General features: G+C 39.2%; 1 protein-coding gene across 2 annotated transcripts in view; it reads right to left on the bottom strand.

The window, feature by feature from the left end:
* The window catches only part of PRKG1 (protein kinase cGMP-dependent 1), a gene marked incomplete at both ends in the record, with an annotated part of 385,856 nt that overhangs the window by 133,277 nt on the left and 229,880 nt on the right, over positions 1 to 22,699 (bottom strand). For both annotated transcript variants that reach the window (XM_079535711.1, XM_079535712.1), the window contains one exon: positions 6,629 to 6,692. In XM_079535711.1, the coding sequence (XP_079391837.1) occupies positions 6,629 to 6,692 (64 nt within the window). The remainder of the gene's footprint in view (positions 1 to 6,628; positions 6,693 to 22,699) is intronic.

Here is a 22,699-nt window from a genome sequence, read left to right as displayed (position 1 = left end):
AACAATGGCAATTTGAATCTGTTTAACTTCCCCCACACGTCGCACTTCAACTATATCCCAAAGCCCCTTTGGTAAACATTAAACACACTCTAATAGAGCGCTAGCTTCAATCAGAAGATATAAAATAGAAATCTTTCCTAACCCAAACTTCTTGCTCTTCCTTGCTTTTTTTTCTAATTCCCCTCATATTTGCACCTCCAGATCGGAGCGTTATTCATTTCTTGCCGATCACTGTTGGTCCAGGTATAACCTGCCATCAAGGTTTACATTCAGGAGACAGCTGTCACCTGCAGGATAGATCAGCTGAGGGCTACAATGACCTAAGAATGATCCTCAGTCTTATTTAGAAAAAATACCGGTTATATTGAAAGCTAATTAACTTTGTGTATTTCTCCCATTCTATTGACTGTTAGCCATGTGATCTTACATAAAAAGAGGACTGCATTCAGACTCCATTAATTAAATGGAGGCATCATAGGAATTTTTAATCTGTATTAAATTCACAAGGTGGAGAAAGAAGGATGGTTGGCATCTTAGCATGGAAGCTGTCAAAGCACAGCGCCCACAATGGAAAAGAAAAAAAGAAAAAAAGAGAGTGGCAAGAAGATCTCATCAAATTAATTTACAACAGCATTAATTAAATGGCTTAAGACGTGCTGCTGCAATCCATGCTTTCAGCACTTGGAGATCACTCTCCCAGAACATGCCCTGTGTGCAGTGAGCTGCCCCAACAGAGTTCAGGCTTGGCATAATCAGCCCGTGGTATTTAACACATTTCTCTGCCCTTGTATCGCTCAAAGAGTTTGGCAGCTTCTTTTGTCTACTACCATACATGCTTTGGGATCAATGATGTTGCCAAGCCATGGCCTCCTGGGATAATGGAAAGCATATTACCAGCACTTAGGACTCCACAACACAATAAATTAAGATTCTGAAATAGCACTTCTAGTGAGAGTTTCAAAAACAGACATGGAACATAAGGAACAAAGTCCCAGGGTGTAAATACAGTCCCAACCCAAAATGGGCAGTAAAAGGACAAAGCCTAGGACTTATTAAGTGGCTGGAATCCTTGATTTGGGGGAATTTAAGTCATATTTAAAAGTACACACTCCAGCATGAGGGCATACATCGCAGAGGTATCTACAGCCCTGGATACATAATACATAGGAAAAAAATATATTTGATGTAGAAAGGTATGACATTATCTGTGAAAAGAAACAATATTTTGCTGCTAAGATTCATACATAACATCTGATGTGGATTAACATGCTAAATCTGAAACAGCGAAGGAACATCAAGTACACAGGATTTAGAAAATCCCAGAGTTAGAAATGTCAGTGAAACCTTATTTCAACCCCTTTCTATGCATTTGTAACTACAAAACTTTTAAATCATAAGATCACCTATTATTCTCTCCAAGCCCTCTGCATTCCTACCCCTATCTTGAAAGCCTTATGTAAATCAAGAAGCCCAGGACAGATACTCAGGAAGATTACATGTACATCCCCTACACACAGACAAAGCAATCTCACTCCTTGAAACAAGATTAGTAGCCTAACTTGGAAAAAAAATTTAGAAAAATCACCTGTAGGCCAGCAGCTGCAAGGAATAATTTGAGATAAATGGATAAGCCATCGAAATCATAAGCTAGTGGAAATGGTTTCAAAAAAGAAAAGGTCAAACAACCTTAATTATAAGGTATTGTTAACTGTAATACCAATACTCAACATAAATCTTCCAAGGATATAAATTTACGTTTGAATGACACAAAGGATATACCTGAAGGAGGAAAAGGTTACAAGAAAGGGAACCAACCTCAAGATGAAAATGTGTTGTGGTTTAACCTGGCAGGAAGCTCAGCATCACAAAGCTGTTTGCTCATTCCCCCAAGTGGGATGAGAGAGAGAACTGGAAGCAAAACAGAACTCATGGGATGAGACAAAAAATATTTACTAAGACAGAAAAGGAAAATAAAAACAAGAAACCACAAAAACAAAAACCCACCAGTATACTGCCCAGCCAATATTGCCCAGCCAATATTGCCCAGCCAATTCCTGAGCAGGGGCTGATCCCCATTCCAGCTCTATAGCCTCCCACATGCTGTCAAGCGCTACGGAATAAGCCCTTGCCTAATTCAGGCCAGCTGTCTAGGCTCTACCTCTCCTCCTGGAGCATTCCCAGTACTCAGCAACAACCACAACATTGCTGTGCTATTATAATGCTAATATAATGCTGTCTCAGCTGAAAGCAGGACACAATGAAATATGTAATTTTTGTCCTAAAACAAACAAACAAAAAAAAAACCAGAAAGGGATGTCAGAGCCCAGAGACTCTGAGTATTACTCATGCTTAATACTAGCTCATTCCTACCCTTGGCCACAATGGGAACAAAGATGCTGGATTAACTTCTTGTCTTCCCTCAGATGTGTCAGTCACCTTCTCAAGCTCAGCTGTCCCTGTCTCTGCCCATGAATTCCTTTTTCACAGTATCTGCTCTCAAGTCTGTTTGGCCATCTATATGTTGTACCCATACATTTACCGTGAGGAGTCACATACTGAGAGTTCGGGTGCTCTGCGCTTGGGTGGTTTGTTCCCTGACCTTCCTCTTTTTCTATGACCACAGAAAAACCCTTCTTTCTCTCACTGGCAGTGCAGATCCTGGCAATTTAATCTGCTTCTACCAACCTGCTTAACCTTTCTTAAGGACATAATGAACGGAGTTAATCTGTAAATAAATACAATGGCAACTTCAGTATCTTCCTAATAACCCCTTGCTAAAAATCACAGAATAGCTTAGGTTTGGAAGGGACCTTAAAGATGACCTAATTCCAATCCCCCTGCATGGGCTGATTGATGCCCACCAGATCAGGCAGACCAGGGCCCCACATCCAGCCTGGTCTTCTCTGCAAATGTTGATGGAGCATCCCAGCTTCTTCTGGGCAGTCTGGGCCAGGGTTGCACCAGACTCTAAGAAAAGAAGTTCCACCTAACATCTAATCTAAATCTCACCTCTTTTAGTTCAAAACCGTTCCTTCTTTGTCCCATCATTATCAGATGGTGTAAAAAAATCAGCCCTCCTCCAGTTTATAAGCTCCCCTCAAGTACTGGAATGCCACAGTGACGTCTCCCTGGAACCTTCTCCAAGCTGAACAAGCCCATCTTCCACAACCCTTATTCATAAAGAGATGCTCCTGCTCTCTCATCATCCTTGTGGTCTTCCTCTGGACATGCTCTAACAGTTCCATGTCTTTCTTGTACTGTTTCCCAAAGGAAACAGAACAAAGATACTTATACTGCTGATTCAGGTATCAGGACATGTGAGACACACAGCACTTGTTCAGGGATAAACAGTGATGTTTAAGACACATGCTGGCAACTTACCTCCTCTTACTATATTAATACTCCAGTATTTAAACATAAACATGGCAACTGGCTCAAGTGGCTTTACAAAAACAACAAAAACAACAACCAAAAACAAACAACCAAAAACAACAGAGAAACTACTCTGCTACCAGTTCAATGCTGTTTGATAACAAGACTGTGAATACATGGCAGAGGCAACTGTCATTGAGCAACTGATTTTGAACAAAGAGCAGCCAAGGGCACAACAAGGTCAAGAAGGAGTTTTTCAGCTGAAGAAGAATATGAAAAAGCGAAAACTAAGAAAGGAAAATGAGGAAGATATTGGGGATAACAGAAAAATGTCATTAGTACACTTTTTCTAGACACTAGTAATGAGTGTTATCTCACATCTCAAGTACGCAGCAAAGAGGGATAACAAAGTTGTTTGTCGTGCAGAATGATTAATTTTGGTCCTTCATCCCCTGCACAGCATTAACATCATTAACCTTTGCTTCTCCACCTCTCCCAGACAACTACCTCTGCCACTAGCTCGGTTTATTTGAAGCAAGGGTGAAGCTGATCACAAAGTGCACCTGTGTGATTCAAAACATAATAATTCAAATCTGTTTTCTCTACTTATCCAATAATTTGGATCAATCTCATAGGAACTTCGTATCACTGATGCTTCCTCCCACATATCAAGCTTGTTTTAGGCAAGCAGTTACAGGTGCTTTGAGGGGACTATCCTACAGGCAGACACAGTGACTACACAAACCACCTCCTTAATACTTCCAAAGCCCAAGCAAAATAAACATCAAGTCTTGAGCTGCAGAAACATATTACTTATTGACTCATGCATTATGTTCAGTAAGCACAAGGATAAACAATGCAATAAAATCATAGGCCAAACAGAGCTGTTTCAACAGAGATGGCATCAAAGCCAAGCTAAATCACTGTCTCTGCTGAAAGGGCTGCTCAGCTTTCCATGGCAGTGAAAAATCACTGCAGTGGTTACATGACATTTTGAAAAACATTAATAAAGAGTCAGCTATACATTGTGTAATTAGCAAGCATCTATGTCACGTTAAAATACATTAATTTAACTAAATTGGTAAGGAAGGAGACAGAGGTAGGCTTTGGACACTTGCAGAAGCTCTGCCCAAATCTGGCTATTGTTTGGCTGTAGTTGTAACCTACAAGATAAGTGCCAGCTGTGCCAGCCTGGGTCCAGTGAAACTTCAGTCTAGAAGTGGGAGCAGCTATGGCCTTGTCAATACAATGGGCAGCTTGAGTTTGGATTTGCTAATGCTGAGCTCCATAAATGTGCTTTGACTTTCACATGCCTATAAATCACAAGAAATTGCAGTGATGTGAGTGATGATACACAAGTCAGAACTGCTGCAATTGAAAGGGAGATTCCCCAGTGTTTTGTTAATTCTCATTCGAGTCATCTATGCTACGCAACTTGAGTTAGTATTTCCACCAATTCCAGAAATTAAATTATATCATCAAATATTGACCTTTTTCCTTCTGTCTTCTTAATGCCATTCCCAGGTTTGATTTTGATAATGGGCAATTAAACAGCATGTTGTTTTTCTTTTCTTCTGGGCTTTAGTTAACACTTTTTAGAATTCATGTAAAGAATGTAGGACAGAAGCATTGTGTTAATTTACAGAAGTATATCAGAAGAAAAACTGCATGAAACATTGACATTATGAAAGATTTTTCCCCGCTTCTAATTGTCTGAATGAGTCACTTTTATTCAACATTTGTTACAGCAACAGAGAAGATAAAGTAAAGCTACTGCTGCCTAGTTTCAGCATGTTGGATACTGTTAAATAAGACGCACTGTGTAATAGTAAAATTTTATAGTTTATGCAAAATATATTAAGTCAAATTAGAACACAAGGAATAACAAGGATGACTCCAAATCAGAAACTGGAAGCAATTTGTTTTGGGAGCCATATCCTGCAGATCACCCAGTAAGGACTGGGAACAACCTTACAACATGGCTATAGCAGCTGCCCTTAGTGTTTAAAATAAACAAGAGTGGTCTTGGACCAACCAACAAATGATTACTACTTCCATGCCTAATTTATTCACTGATATTTGTTCTGATTCCCCCCTGAAGCCCACTCTCCCTTGAAACTTTTTGTTAACTCTCAATAAGGAGCTTAGCATTGATTATGTGATCCAAGCAAATTAACTACCTGTTTCTGATCAGGCGTGTTGGAGATATGCACATTTCTTTCACAGCATAAAGAGGCAATACAGCTCTAAATCTGAATACTTCTCCAGCAGTAAAGGAAATAAAGATTATCTATGAATATGCAATTATGTTGCATGATAAACGTGAATTCATCTGTATACTAAATAAATAGGCGAAGAAATAACAATGTCCTACCAATGCTCTAGAAATCAAGTTAAATGTCAGCAGCTTTGTTTCTTAGAATCAGTGGCAGAGGTAGTACTTAATACAGAGAAACACTTTCCCATAAACATTTATTAGGACTGGCTCCTATGATTGGCTTGTATTAAAAAAAAAAAAAAAAAAAAAAAAAAAAAAAAGTAACAAGGAATGACAAAAAACACCTTGCTGTACACAAGTTTCCTACAGTTAAATCACACAAGGCTACATTTTAAAGGGTTTTCTTAACAGTTTCTGTAGTGTTCAGTAACAAGCAATTTGTCAGGTCCAGAATGGAGAGCTATCTGAATACACTATATGGACAAACTGCCTTCAACTCATATTTTGCATCCAATTTACACATTTGCTTACAGGACAAGACTTTAAATAGAGAGCCTGACACTAATGAGATACCAGTTACAGCCAGGTAGGCAAGGCACAACTTCAAGCTTTCAAAATTCCTGACATATATTATACCTGCCCACCTCTGCTGTAATTCTAATGAGAGTAGCCTTTCCATAACACCTACTCTAAGGCCTGGTTTTGGCTTCTAATGTAAGTCTCCCATCACATCTGAAAAGAAATGGTATTTCCACGTGCCCTATTCTCTACCAGTGACCCAGGGCAGAAGGTTTCCTCTTTACACAATGCAGGAAACAAATGTTTTGATGGAAATCCGATCAAAGACATGTAAGCCTTGTTCAGAAATGAATTCATTTTTTCCCACACGACTCTTCTCATAGTCTTGACATGCTGGACTAGTCAACCATAATTGGGAGTAAAATTGTGAAGCTGTTCTTTTGGAAAAGAGCCTGGATATTGCTACCAAAAGACTCACAAACTCTGAACTCATTAGCTCTCAAAATTAAACACACTTACCTCTTCAAGGACATCTGCAAGCTTACTGAGTATCTCCTCAGGAAGGCTCTGGAATGTGGGAACACTGCAATACAAGAGAAATTTTAATTAATGCATAGCTCCCTATCTTTTTTAAACTCAGCTGCAGTTGTTTCATTTGTATTTGGCCCTCATCGTTTGCGGCTGAAGAAGAGGTCGGCAGAAAATCAACATACATCATGGGAATGCAATCTTCATCTACCAGCTCAGATGTATTTTTAAATGTTGACTTGTTACGACGGGAGACCACTCGTGGTAAACATCTGGAGAACCACTTGTAAAGCTGGTAATGAACTACGACTCAATTAAGGATTTAATGGAATGAATATGTGCTGCAAATCTGTTCAGTCACATATATGACTGAGCAAATCTTTCCTGCTCCACCTCACCAGACGCAAACAAATTAATAAACAGACCACAAATGCAAAAGGGATAACTCCAATCAGCAGCAGATAAAGGGAGAAAGGTCCTTTCTTAGTTTCTCCTATGTTTCATAGTTTTTTTCTATGAGGAAAGGTTGAGGGAACTGGGCTTGATGGAGAAGAGAAGGCTCCAGGGAAACCTCATTGCGACCTTCCAGCACTTGAAGGGAGTGTATAAACAGGAGGAGGAACGGCTGTTTACGAGGGTGGATGGTGACAGGACAAGGGGGAATGGTTTAAAACTGAGACAGGGGAGGGTTAGGTTAGATATTAGGAGGAAGTTTGTCACTCGGAGTGCGGTGATGCACTGGAACAGCATGCCCAAGGACTTTGTGGATGTGGTCGAAACTAGATACGATTCTATGAATGACTGAGACTACACAGACAAAAATGTGGAGTACAAAGGGTACAAAGACTGCAACAAAAAAGAACTGAATAGCAGTTAGAATTATTGAAGATCTCATCCAAGTCTTGCTTGTTCTCTTTTGCCAAAGTAGAAACTTTTCCACTTTTTTTTTTTTTTTGGTAGAATTTCACTTGCCAGTATCTCCCACACCAGACTTGACCTTCTGGTCAAGGTGGGAGAGAAATGCACCCATGGTCTACAGGCCTGAATTCTGGGAGGTTGAGCAGTGTGAAATTGACTGAGTCATCAAAATTCCCAGGTGACACCAAACAAAACACGTGGGCACAATGTACATTTCTGAGGTAGGAAAGAACAACTCTAACCACTTTAACTAAAAAATGCCTGTCATCAGTAGCCTAATTAGCAATGCAACCACATGAGATATTAGCACAAACATAGCACTGAGATGCTATTGCTCTTTTTGAGTTTTATTTCCAAGAACATGAGCTGCTTTATCATGCTTCATTGCAAAGCATATGCATAAGATTATGCTCCTAATATTAAATTTAGATCCCTAGTGTGTTGCTCTAGTCTCAGAAACATTGATGATCAGGTGCAAAGTTAGGAGGGAGTGGGCTGCTAGGGGTAGATCCCTGCAGAGAAGTAAATAAAACCTTACATAAATGAGATTTTTCCTTCCACATCAGATTTCACATTTTACTTTTGATCACATAACTGCATAGATATTGTTCTCCATAACTTCCATAACTTTCCAGAAACCAAAAACTCACAAGGTTTTTGCAACGCAGAACTTGCTGCAGAGCAGGTCTTGTCTTCTGCCTGGGCAGTAATCACCCACCCAGGTTCTATGAGCCCAAAGCAGTTTCTAGATACACGATTTGGTGGCTGTTGGTGCATCCAGAAGAAATTCAGCCTTACAAAGAAAGGGAGGTCTGCAGACTTTGCAGAGAACATGCTAGCAAATAATACTCTGTCCGAGGCCAAGCTTCCTTGCCACGTCAAGTGCCCAGTGAACTTAATTTGCAATTACAATTAAAGCAGAATTTGTTTTTATTAACTTAAATGTATGCCACACTGCTGTGGAATTAAAACATATTTCCAGACTTTCTATTTATTGAAAACAGAAACAGCAATGTATATATATTAATATGTATTAACAGCAGAACTGAATTGAACAACTTGATGCAGAAAAAAAATTGTGATTATTCAGGCTCTCAACTTTTTCTTCTTCCTTTGAAAGCACTCTTTTTCAATGGAAAAGCAATGCAACAGACCACAAAACAACTAAAAAGGCATTATGTGATGCCCAGGCCTAATTATAGAACAAAAGCTTATTCCAAAAACATTTGCATTTCCAAGTAAGTAGCAAACTAATAGAAGATAGCATTCAAAAACATCCAGGCAAGTTCTACTGTGGTTGCATCAGAGCATTCCCAAACTGGGGGACAACCTCATTGCAAACAATTTTTTTGTTTTATTGCTTTTGTTGTTTGTTCTTTTTTTTTTTTAAAAAAAAAAAAGCTTATTACATCCTGTGAATCTGTGCAACCCATAGAAGAATAGCAGAGCACATTCATTATAGCCCAAACGTGAAAAAAGTATGGGAACAGCAGGAAATCTCTGAAAGAATTAGAAGTCTTATTATGGAAATCTTAGGATATTAAATAAACAAGAAAAATTGCCTAAGAGAAAAGCTTCTAACTTTAACACAGCAAGAGAGAAAATGAACTTGTAGAATACAACAAATTCCAACTACAGCCAAATTGTAGTGGGGATTCCTTGGAGGAAGTTATACAAAACTGCCCATCACTGCAGTCCAATATATATCCCCAAAAAACATGAACCAAAAAAACCCAAACTGTTTCAAACAAATGCCTTGGTGAAAAAACAGTGAGAAAACATTTATTGGCCTGTTAGAAATACATTATGAATCCAGATATATAGAGCTGATGGTAGAATTGATAAAAAAAAAAAAAAGGATTCCAAAAGTGCTGAAGAATATAACACAGTATTGACACAATGTAACACAGTATACTTTATTTGCCAATTTAAAATAAGATATACTCCCGTTTTCCTCATGACAACATTAAACAGAATCCTAAATTAGATCCTTATCTCCTTCCAAAATCTGCCTGTAGCATTTTAAGATCTGCATATGAGGACTGATATTTTGAAAAGTACTTCCACTCATAGATACCTGCACTCACGTGAAAATAAAGCCTCAGCTTAGAGGAAAACATCTGAGTAGCACACTACAGCAGAGTAGAAAACATATACTGCAAAAGCATAAAGGAGCAGAAGGCACCAAAGTAAGAAATCTTTAAAGATTTTGTAGCACAGCAACAAGTAAGCAGAGTTACATTCTACATTGTGAAACTTCAGTCTGAAAACAGAACATCCAGCATTTCAATTCAGATATATCCATTATTTATGACAGAAGAAATCAAAGTAAACATGGCTCAATTCCATTACGAAATTATCTATCCTGTGTCCATGACTAAAAATGCAGAATTAAGTAAACCCAAACTTGCCCTATGAAGTGTTTTTAACCCCAGTCCTTAAAAAAATAAACTTAAGTAATGAAGGCTTTAAAACATCCAGGTGATGTTCTCTTCATAACCATCACCTACATAGTGAAAGAACCGCATCTTCCACAGACTGGATGCCAACAACGTGTGCAGCCTTGCCTTCAAGCTGTGTTTGCCACAAGTGTGAAAACCCTGTCCTAGGGACTTCCTCCAGCTGCCTTGTATTCCCAATAATGAAGAGCACTGAATACGTTATTGAAAGGCAAAGATCTACATTCAGACACAACTCAGGCAGAGGCATGTATCAGCATCCCTTCTTGTTCATCCTGGCTGAACACCCTGGGCACTCCTAGGTCAGACAGAAGGCGACCAGGGCCTTTTCTGCTGCCTAATCCTTTAAACATATTTTGAGAAAAAAGTGGGTGAGTGTTTCATTGCAGAAGATGCTCCAGCTCTGCTGCAAACTCCCCTGTGATGCAAAGAGCTGGTTGGTGATCAACACCACAGCACGTAATGCTTGTAACAGCAACAGTTTAAAAAAAACACAATCATAAGAACTTCTGCCTACGTTATGAGATTAATGACATAAATCTGGGTATGGAATAAAGACACTGAAATTCTGCTGCAGTCTCCCCCTACTCCTCAAAGTTTTTTATAATGACATGGGTACTCAAAAATGTTTCTACTACTCACTAGTAGAATGATTCCATTCCACTAAAAAAACCACTACCCATTCTACTACTATTTTATATGCTCCATCTACAAAAATACACAAAACCCACCCGAAGAGCAGCCATCCTACAATGCTACTTTTTAGAACACAGTGAGGATAACCAGATTCCTACCCGGGGCTTTCTGCCTGGTTAGTGGCTTCATGGCTCAAGTCTGCATAAGCAAATTGAGTTTTACAGCAAATGGCAATAAACCTTCATGTTTTTAAATCTATCCACAAACACAACAATGCTTTATTGCTTCCTGGGACAGCTTTGCTAGAGTTTCCTTTGACTACAAAACAGAACTGAACTAGCTGCATTGGTGGAAGAGCTGCTCAAGCTGGCAATGAGGTAACTTTTTGTTAGCTATACCCCATGGTATTCAGCTGTGCAATGTTTTGTACTTGACAATCCATAGACCTTGTGAGGGCACTGTGGGGAATTACTTGCTGTCAGTAGGAAATGCAGAGCAGCTTTCCTGCTGGCTCTGGAAGCTAACAGGGAGCTCAACATGTTAAGCAGAGGATGCCAAAACAGGGAAAAACAAGTGTGCAAAAATGTCCATGAGGAACCTCTGTCCAAATACAAAAGCAAAGACAATCCCAATTTGAAAGGGGGTAGAAGGAGGCTCAAAAGGTCGTGTCTTGATCTGCAGAGATCTGTAGCCTCTGACTTAGATGCAAGCAACATTCCCTGTTACCAACACCTACAATCTGCAGGGAAGTACATGAAGTAGGTGACTGCGTAACTTTTCATTCATCCCAGGGGACTACCCCAGTACTAAGCTAGCATGGGCTTCCAAATTTTCCTGGCTGCAATCCAAGGGGCTGATTCTTTCCAAAGAAACACTCCATGGCACAGATGCCAGCACTCTGACAGACAGCGCATCTGTTCTGACACGCATGAGAATGGTGCAGGGTCCTTGGCTGTGTGTTGTATTCAGCCCAACACAAAAGCAGTTATTCACTTTCTAAATGCACTTCAAGATGTGTTTCCTCAGCTTTTAAAGGGTGTTCATTAGAAGTGTTCATCTAGTTTTGCAGTCAGCAGCCCTTATGGGTTAACGGAGAAACAAAGGCTTTATCTTTTATTACTGGTTGGCACTGTAACAAATGCAGTTGTTGCCACTGTTCTCTGCCTTAGGCCAGATGGGTAAGCACAGCTTAAAAATCAAAATAAATCAGCAACAAGGAATGGAGTCTGTCTGCATTCCCTGAAATTCCTTTTGCACCCAGCTGGAATGAAAGTTGAAAAATGCTAAATGTTTTTGCTCTTTCTTTACCACATTTGAGATGCCCCTAAAGCACTGCCTCTCCTCTCTGAAAGAATGGAGAATAAATCTTACCTAATAGAAGCTGCCTCTTGATTTAGGATTTTCACATAAAACGTTTTCAGCAACTAAAGCTAGAAACGTTCTATAACAGGCAGCCATCCAGAGCCATCAAGTTGTGTCAGATATGAACTACTAGCTCTGCCATGGTCTGGCCTTAACAAAAGAGCTAAGAAACTTGTTTCTGGCCTTATTGGAAACACTTAGAAAAGTCACTGTGAAATCATTTATGTCATCTTCTCTTTGCCTTCTTAAACCGACACGTACTGCTCCAGACAACCCTCACATGGCTCCAGGGCACAAAGGGTAGCTTACCTTTCCACTTTGACATCTGTCCTGAGAGACGGCTGGTGCTGGTTCAAGTGGGATCGTACCGAACCACAGAAATGCAGGGGTTGGAAGGGACATCAAGGCATCATCAAGCCCAACCTCTCTGCTAAAGCAGGAACCCTATAGCAGGTCACACAGGTAGGCATCCAGACAAGTCTTGAATGCCTCCACAGAAGGAGACTCCACAACCCCTCCGGGCAGCCTGTTCCAGTGCTCTGTCACCATTATCATAAAAAAGTTAATATGGAACTTCCTGCATTCAAGTTGCAAGCCTCCACGTCCTATTAATGTTTATTAATATGTAAAGGGAGGTGGGAGGCAAATGGATGAGGCCAGGCTCACCACCGAGAAGAGCCTGGTCTCATCCATTTGCCTCCCACCTCCCTTTAGATATTTATAAACATTAATAAGATCCCCCCTCAGTCTTCTTTTCCCCGATCTGAACAGACCCAAGTTACTCAGCCTTTCCTGATATGGGAGATGCTCCAGGCCCCTTATCACCTTTGTGGCTCTCCATTGGACTCCCTCTAGGAGACAGAAGATAATTTCAGACAGGGAGAATAAAATCTCTACAGTGTTCTGGCACTGCTTTTGAAGAAGCTACATTGCTCCCACATCACACCTACATGTTATGGGACAAACTCTGTTCCTGTCACGTGCACTAACAGCCATGTATAGGGGAAAAAAAAAAAAAAAAAAAAAAAAAAAAAGACTTAAAGGAATAAACCCTAACCTAAGCCAGCAAGGAAGAGCAGTAAGAAACCAAGAATCAAACCAAGAAAGGTTTGATTCTATGTTCTGCAATATGACATTTTGTTCCAGTATAACAAACTTGCATAAAAATATAATTTCTCTTTTCCATTAGATAATGAGTATTCCTTGAAGGATAAACTTTCTTTCCACTACATGGAATGGAGTAGGAAGGATAAGTTCAGAAAAGGCTTATTTACTTCTCTAGAAACACAATATTTACTTATTACATATGCAATTGGTAAGTCAAGGCTAGCTTTCCTGAAGCAATTTCCTGCACATTTTGCTAATCTTAAACACTATTAGTGGAAAAAAAGACAGGGAAATGGAAAACGACATTCACTCACACTTGCATTAATTACACTTATGTTTGGCCTTGAAATGAGTGCAAATAACACAACTTCAGAAAGAGTGAATAAATTTGTTCGACAGTTGCCACTTTGGTCCTCTTTGTGGACCCATTCCTGGGATCAGTTCCCTAGACCCCTTTAAGGTTGGTCTCTTCTGAGACTGCTTTCTCAAATAGAGCCATCTGCATTGGTATGACCGAGGCCTCCCCTGTTGGGATCCCTTTGATGCACTGGGTACTGGCCATCGTAATAGTACATATGTACGTACATGACCCCTCCTGTAATGCAGTATTGGTAAGTATAACCTACTGCGAGTTTACTCCTGATAAATACAACTTATCATAAAGCATATCTGCTGCTACACGATCGGCAAGTTTGTAATCTCTAAGCATTTTCATTACCAGAGTATTACTGATGTTTAATATGCTATATATACTGCTATATTATGATTTCTAGTACCTCTGAGTACCTTATTACTACTTCTAATTGCTGCTACAATTACTCTGTACTACCTGTGTGCCACCCAACCCACGCTTTTTTGGATTTTGATGTCTGGTTGCGTAATAAGAGTTGTAATACACATAAAGATGGGCAGGATGCACATCAAAGCAAAATAACTGATTTCTTTTTTCTTCTGAAAAACGCCAAGTAAAACACCAAGTGTTCACTTACTTTAGATATATTTACTCAAGATTATTAATCTTCAAAAGGGCAGTTGCTACAAATTCTCAATAGCAATGACTACTTTGGGAATGTCAATAACCCTGAGGGTGCACATTTTTGTCACCCAGTTCAAGTCAGAGTATTCATATTGCCAGTAGTGCTACTCTTCTGTCAGCGCTTGCTGCAGGAAACCTAATACTATTACCTTTCAAACACACCGTCATTTATCTTTTTTTCCTGCTGTAGCAGTTGCTATTTCTTCATATTTGCAAATCAAATTATATCGATAATCCTAAAGGAAAGCTTCTGTATCTTCCAACTCGCTAATCTTTTCTAAAAATATTATACACACTATTAAAAATTTTGTGGGAAATGAACACTTATTCTTCAGCCTGCATGGAAAATCCCAAATTAGTGCATTTGGCTTAATTTCTTCTTATATGAATCTAAACTGAAACAACAAAAGCATTACTGTGGCACTGGAATAAAGTCCAAGTGTACCATGAAAACCATCATTTCACACAGGATGCAAATACCATGACTAAAAAATTAAAGATGCTTGCTACTGACTCTTGTGCTATCTCAAAAGAGATTCTTAAACACCAACTAATATTTTGAAGACAACTTTGCACTGTAAATTCTAAAGAAGCAAACAGTTGTATTTGCATGCATAGTTCATTTTGTCACATTTCTGCAAATTGGATATTTACATCGTCTTCAAAAACAATTTAAGCCAAACATTTGGTTTCTAACAGATGTCAACTGCACTTGACAGCAAATTGTCATAATAATATATCTTTCATGATGATACTGACGATACTATTTCCAAATCACACACACTGTTATGCAACGTTTGCTGCTCTTACACTGTTCTGATGCTGCATCCCGCCTACCTCCTTTGATCCAGCACCATTAAACCAACATATTAAAAAGATTATTGTTTTCTGCCTTAAAAATTACATGGCTGCTAGAAAAAGAACAGCACATCGTGTAAATGTTTTTAAGATCATCAGAATCACAAGCATTTTACATCCTCCCAGGCAACTTAACACCTGCTGAAAGACTGGTGGGCATTTTAGCGCCACCAAGCCAAAGGGACCTGAAAGTTGGGACTGTACAGTGGATTTCCAAATAAAAGGTACTCCCTGACACAGCCGTTGTGATTCACAAACCTATGTGATTCATAAAGCAGGCATTAAAATACCTAAACGTTCTTGTTTGTTTTTTCATTTTTTTTCTTTGTTATTAATTACTACAAAAAGAGTTGAAAGAGTTTCTGCACTAGTAGAAATCAATTATATGGGATAACTCTGGTGAGACTGCAACTTGAACACTGTGTTTGGTGTCAGGCCCCTCACTACAAGAAAGACATGTTGGCCCTGGAGCATGCGAGGAGAAGGGCAACGAAGCTGTGCGGAGCACAAGTCCAGTGGGGAGCAGCTGAAGGAACTGGGGTTGTTCAGCCTGGAGCAGAGGAGGCTCAGGTGAGACCTGATTGCTCTCTATCACTATCTGTAAGAAGGTTGTGGTGAGGTGGGAGTTGATCTCCTCTCCCAGGTTGCAGAGATAGGATGAGAGTGGTCAGGCAGTGGAACAGGTTGCCCAGGAAAGTGGTGAAATTGTCATCCCATCCCATTTAAGGAAAGAGTGGAGACAGTACTCAGGGACATGGTTTAGTTTGCAATACTGGGGGTAGGTGGATGGTTGGACTAGATGACCTTAGAAGTCTTTTCCCATCTCAGTGATGAAGGGAAGGGAGAAAGAAAGGAAATTCTATGCAGCATGTTCCTGCATGCCAATTCACATGGCTGACCCTATGGGGTGGTTTCACACTGATGGACAGCTAAAATCCATTACACCGCTCTCAGAAAAAATATGGAAAAAATATGATGAAAAAGGGCTCGAGAGTTGAGATAAGGACAGTGAGATTGCTCTGCGCAGTGTTGCACATAGAGCACCTCCTGCCCTCCTACTGCACTGACCTTGGCATCTGCAGCGCTGTTTCCCTCACATTTTCTCTCTCCTCGTCCCCAGCTGCTGTTGCACAGCAATTTTTCCCTTTTAAAATCTGCTTTCCCAGAATCACAGCCAGTGTCGCTCCTGGCTCAGCTTGGCAGCAGCAAGTCCCTTCTGGAGCCAGCTGTAGCTGGCTCTGATCTGGCATGGGGCAGCTCTACGCTCACAGAGGCCAGCCCTGCAGCCCCTACTACCAAAGCTTCGGTGTGCAAAGGCAATACTCTGTGTCTGGCCGTGCCATCAATTGGTAGATGCAGTAAAAAGCAGAACTGACTAGGGGCAATTTTGAACTTCTCAGTCTGGATCAATGCACCTTCACAGAGGGACAAATCCAAACAAAAGCATTTTTGATCAGCAGATCATTACCAAAAAATAGTCCAAGAACTGACTTAGTTACCTCCTCCTCAGAGAAACAAGTTATGAAAAAGGCAATGGAATCCAGAAACAGCTCAGTCCTCTTCATGGTGCAGACCTATATCAACTAGGCTTGCATGGAGATAAGAGAACAGTATTATGTCAAATAATCTTGGAGTGTTTGACGGAGGTTTTTCAGACCTTGCTACAGTCAAAGAGTATTGTGGCAAACCCCAGGTAGTTCAGCAAGTATGAAAGACAGCTTCTAACCCAACAGATTAAAGGGCAAAAACCCACTTATTCCTAATTTCTAAACTGTACAACCACAGACCAGAGTTAAATTACTACTCAGTTGGAGACAAAAGAAGAACACTGACTTGAAGTTTTGCCCGAGGCAAAAATACACTGCCAGCAAATCCCTTCCTATTTTAAGAAAAATCATTCTCTCATCAGTGTACTCATTTGCTGGTCACAGCAGAAAGGATGGCACACGCATTATTGATTTGGGTGTGTAATTCGGGACATTCATCCTTTGTGAACCTCTGAAGGCTAACAGATGGTGGGTCATCTTTTAATTCCTGATTTCTAATGGCTTTTATTCATACTCTTGGAACAGCTGCTGCTGTTGCTCTTCATCTTTTTGTGGAAGTCTGTTATCCCTGGATGCCTTTTTATAGATGTTTGGCTGAGTAGAGTTTGGAGCTGATTGAAATATATGATACTATTGTATGTTTCAGGAAACTTAGCAGACCAAATACCATTAAAATGCCTCTAAAGTTGTAAATGGTACACCTTCCTTTATCCAGGATAAGTTTCAGTCTTGTCATTAAAGAAAAGGGAAGAATAATTTAATCTTTGAGTTTATAATGCTGATTTTTTTTTCTCCCATCAGTAAAATCCTTGCTTCACAGGAGTCAAAATTTGCTATGTACAATAAACCTCAATAGCATTTTTTTTTGCACTAAAAATGAATCACAGCTGAAAGCAAATTAAATGTTGAGAATTTTCAAGTGGCTTAGATTGTATTGGAGAAATAATCAAATAAGACTGACAGATACAAAATAAGGTCTGAAAATTCAATTGTTTAAGAAAATAACCTTGAGAATATCGCAAACAGGCAAGAAATACAATCAGTTTCAAAAAAAAATTGACATCAACAAAAAACATGCCGGGAAGATTATTTCAACTGTTAAATACAACTCTGTTCATTGCTGTCAAGCAATCACTATTTATCTCTTCTTCTGTATTTTCTCAAACACATCTAGGTGCTGTAACCCTAAAATTGGCTCCTAGATTTTTTGAGCTCTCTCTCTTAAGACCAGATGCAACCCCACATTTGAGCTCATCCCAAACTGGGAGCATGAAGTCCAGCTGACATAACTCTCAAACTGAAGCCAAAACACGCCTTGGGTTTGGATGAACAGTAGAGAGAGCTTGGACCCAGCCCGATGGGTGCATCTGCAATGTACTTCAGTTGCAAAATGGTTTGGAGAATGGGGGAAATTTCTTGGCAGTCAGTAAGACGGAGTGTGGTTCAGTTGACCCATGTAATGGTCACTCTTGTACTTCAGGGAAACTCTTGGGAAATTACTGGGTGTTATTGTACCAACACATGTTGGATCTGTTCAGCTGCACTGTGGCTTTTTGAAAGCTCAATTTGTCTTTCTCCACTTGAATGGCAACAGATGTGTAACTTTGCTCTCTATCGGGTGCATCTTATTTTTCCATTATTCTTTTTCTACTGTAGCATGAAAGCTTCACTAGCTTCTATCAATTTGTTTAATTAATTGCTATTCAACATATGAAATATCAGCAGTCTACATAAATGTTTCTGTATGCCAAAAATGAATTTCAGTGGGAATGCTAATGAACTCTCTCTATGAAAAGATGACCCACTTAGTAGATAAGGGAAAGGTTGTGGATATGTTTACCTGGATTTTGGTAAAGCATTTTAGTAAATATTCTTTCTCACAGTATTCTCAAGGTTTTGGATGAGTAACTATTTGCTCAGTAAAAAACTGGCTGTGCAGCCAGGCCCAAAGCATCACTGTGAAAAAAGTTAAATCCGTTTGGTAGCCAGACACAAATGATGATCCTCAGGGCTGAGTATTTGGGCTGGTTTTGTGTCATATTTTGCTCAACAATCTTGATGAGAGGAGATCAACTGCCTCCTCACTAAGTTTGCAGACGACTCCAAGCTGAATGAGAGTGCCTGAAGGAAAAAAGGCTCTACAGAGGGATCTGGATGGGTTGGATAGGTGGGTCACATCCAGCTGTTTGGCATTCAGCAGGATTGGTACTTGGTGCTGTACATGGGTGACAACAACCCCAAGCAGTAATAGAGGCCCAGGGAAGAATGGCTGGAAAAGTGCCCATAAGAAAAAGACTTGGGTATGCTGGTCTATGGCCAGCTATCGTGAGCCAGCAGTATGGCCAAAGACCAAGAGCCTTCTGCATCAGAAGCAGCATGGCCAGCAGAGCTTGGGAAATGACTGTCCACCTGCATGCAGCACGTGGCACTAAGTGACATGCTTCAGTGGTGGGACTTGATAATTCAGAATAAGGTCTGTATTTGATTATCTTTAAGATCTTTTTCAAACTAGGTATTTTCTGATTCTATTTCAATCCTTCTGAGCTGATAAGACCTTTGATACTCAATGATCTTCTGTTCACAGTCAAAGCTCTAACACCTTTCCACTTGTCACCTTTTGAAAGAGTGATAAAAACAGTATTGAAGTTCAAGTGTTTGTGAATTTTTATCGGGTACTCCTTCAGCCAACATGGTTGATATTTAGACAGATAATACATGGGAAAAGCAGGATGCAAAGACTCCTGTTGTATACAGGAAAAAAAAAAAAACAGAATGGAAATTTGACACTGAAATTAGCTGAAGAGCATGTCAGTGAAGTACAAGCCACTAAGGAGGCAGATCCAAAAGGTTAGAAGTTGATATATTCATTTTTTGTTTTGAATCTTTACCCTGAGTCCCGTAACACAGGATGTGTTTTTCTGCCCCTTTTTGCACATGGCAACGTCCAGTGAGCCTGGCTACGAGCACAGCCTGTCCTAACTAAAGTGACTATTGGACTCTCTCAAAAGTTACTTTAAAAATATAATTTACATCAGCCTGTTTCGTTGAGTTTTTCTTCACAGAGAGCAGGTTGTCAGGATAAGATTATGGCTCTGGCTGACAATGGCAAATTGGCTGATTTACTTTGATTTATTGAAGGCCATGTGGCATCTTGATTAAAAGTACCATTATGTATTTTTAGAAGGGAACACTTTAGATTAATTAAAATCTGACTCATTGATAGGTATCAAAAGATAGTTAAAATAAGTGAGCAATGGCTGTTGAAAGGACTTTCCATAAATCTATTGCTCGTTCACTGTCATTTCTGTTTCATTGATGATCAATCATCAAGTTTGCAGATAAGGCAATTTACTCGTCTCAGGTGATTAACACTTATCAAAATGCCCTTTCATAGCCCAGCTATTCAATAACTCATTTTTGGAAAAGGCATGCAGATCATAACCACAACATCACAGCAAGCACACAAGCACTGAGTTAAAACAAGATAGTCAGGTACTCCCAGATAACCTCCTCCAAAAAAAAACACAAAAAAACGAAAAAAACAAAACACACCTCAGCTACTGTTGGTTAAAGTAACAGTACACAAACTATGAGAGACACCATTTTCAAGGCTGAGACAGCCCAGCAATACTGTGTCCTATTCCCGTATACCAAAAGAAAGAAAAATACTAGGAAATCCCAAGGGATATTACAATAATTAGCCTAATCACTGTGCAGAAGGGGTACCTTACTGTTGGATACACAATAATTTATTTTTATTTACTGGCACTGGAATAAAATTAGACACTGAATATTTCTAGCATTTTATAGATAAAGGAAGGTAAGGTCTAGTGGAAATACAAATCAGATAAACAAACAGAGATTTGATTTCATTTCCCAGTTTCCAGCAACGATGCAAGATTTATCTATTTTTCAAATAAAGTTTCCTTTTTTCCCTCTATCAAAAAATTGGTGGCATATATCTGCCTGTGGAAGCTGCAACAGATCTCAATGGATAAGGAGACCATCATTTTAGGTTGTCCTTCAGACACCCAAGACCCCATCAAGACAGTCTTGAACCACTGCATCTCACACAGCTTGCTAATCCATGGAGCAGAGAGTTCTGGGGAGTAACTCAATTTTCAAAGCTTTGTGCCTGCTGAAACCTCATATTTACAGCAAGTGTAAAGAGAGCTTTGTTACTGACACTTCTAAAAATGTATCAAAACATTTTGTTCAGTGATAGCAAAGACTCTCTCTCTCTCTCTCTCTCTCTCTCTCTCTCTCTATTAGTTTTGTAATGAGATTAAATGAAGACCTCGAGGATGGCTTCTGATATCTTTGCTCCCATTAATATATTTGCAGCCATATATATGGCTGTACCTATAACATAATAATGTTATATGACTTGAATGGTTCCCCATGAGCAAACAACTTGGCACAACTAAGAAGTTTCTACAATCGAAGCACGGTTCACACACGAAGGGTGAAAATTCACTGAAACATTACAATGACCTGCTATCTTAAAGCAGAGAGGAACAAGAGCTTTTGGATCCCAAGTGCCAGTTGAGTGCAAATCCCACTACCCCAGACCTCAGGGGCCCTTTCAATGAGATCTGTACCATTTATATTCAAGAAATGTTTTGGCTTTTTTGGCTCTGTATTTACTGTCCCTCTGAGGACATTTTAACTTAAGTTTGATTTTTTTTCCTTCATCTAAAGCATGGGTGTCTGACCTTTTGGCGTGCTTGGACTGCATTAAGGGAAGAGGAATTATCTTGGGCCACAGATAAAATATACAATATAGTTAATGTATACAATGACAAAAACTTGTTCTATTTTTATTTAAAAAAAAAAAAGAGGCAGCAACAAAAACATAAAACTAGCAGGTTGGACATGTTTGGTTTAAAGCTTAATTCATCAACATAATTCCTATAAGTATGTTCTGTCATATCATTTTTGTTGTATACAATACCCTGTTTTTTCTACACTTCAAAATACATGTTCCTAATTGCACTGTGAACTGCTGGGGCAGATTCTCTTCTTTCTCTTGTCTTGAGTTGTAGAAACAACTATGATCGCTTAACAGTGGATAGATGAAATGTAAATTATCCTTCCCAACATACATTACCTTATATTTTTTATTATTTTATTTTTATTATTTTATATTTATTATTTTATATTTTATTATTGTCCAAAAGAATATTCTACTCAAATCCCACAGTTCAAGTCGGTCTGGTGATTACTGTCCTTAGTTTTCAGTAATCTAAGAATTGTATTTATTGGCAAGATGCTTGTGTGATATTTCCAGAGACAGTATATAATTGAATTTAAAATGTATTCTTGATGTTCACAGAAGCAATAAAACTGTCACCTTCTGCCTGCACATTAAAAATTTATCCCTTGAAAGTAGAGGACAAACACATAAAAAGATCATTACTATTTGCAAATGTGCAAAGGATACAGAAAAACAATGCTAGTCTCAGGCTGGAAGTTAAAACATTAAGCAGATCCAGACCGAAGTGGGAATATTTATTAAACTATTCTGAAGTCACTAAAGAAGAAAATGCTCCCCTTAGTAACTTCACTAAGTCCAATTTACTTTATTTCAAAAACGTAATTCCCGTAAGAATGTAGAACCTTTATGAAATTAGAATTAGTTCCCCGAAGTAAAAAAAAAATGTTTATGTCACTACTTTTCTGATATACATATGGAGCCAAAAGACACTATCAGTATTTCAAACCTATCCCTACTCAGAACAAAACTTCAGTTTACACACACACACCAGGTTCAGAAACCTATCGCTGTCTTGCAGCAGATAGGTGTTTCCATGGACCTGGGACAATGGAGATGCCATTGTCTTTTTTCCTTCTTCTAAAGTGATGTCCACACACACCTTCTAGTTTTTTCTTCTTCCTTTCTGCTTCATATACCTCTGTTCAGCTTTTTTTTTTTTTTTTTTTTTTCTTTTTCCCACACCTGGATTTACATTAAAATCACCAAAAGCTCCAAGCTAATCTGTGCCAGGGGACTGGGAATGAGAGTACATTCAGAAAATCCAACAATTTTTTGCTGTCTTGAGCACTCTTCTGGTCCTTAACCACAAGCAACTGGCTCTTAATCACGATGTTTTTAATTCCCTTCTTAATTTTTATTTAT

The sequence above is a fragment of the Tetrao urogallus genome (assembly GCF_951394365.1).
Source record: "Tetrao urogallus genome assembly, chromosome: 5".
Lineage (NCBI taxonomy): Eukaryota > Metazoa > Chordata > Aves > Galliformes > Phasianidae > Tetrao > Tetrao urogallus.
This window is presented reverse-complemented; position numbering and strand designations above follow the sequence as displayed.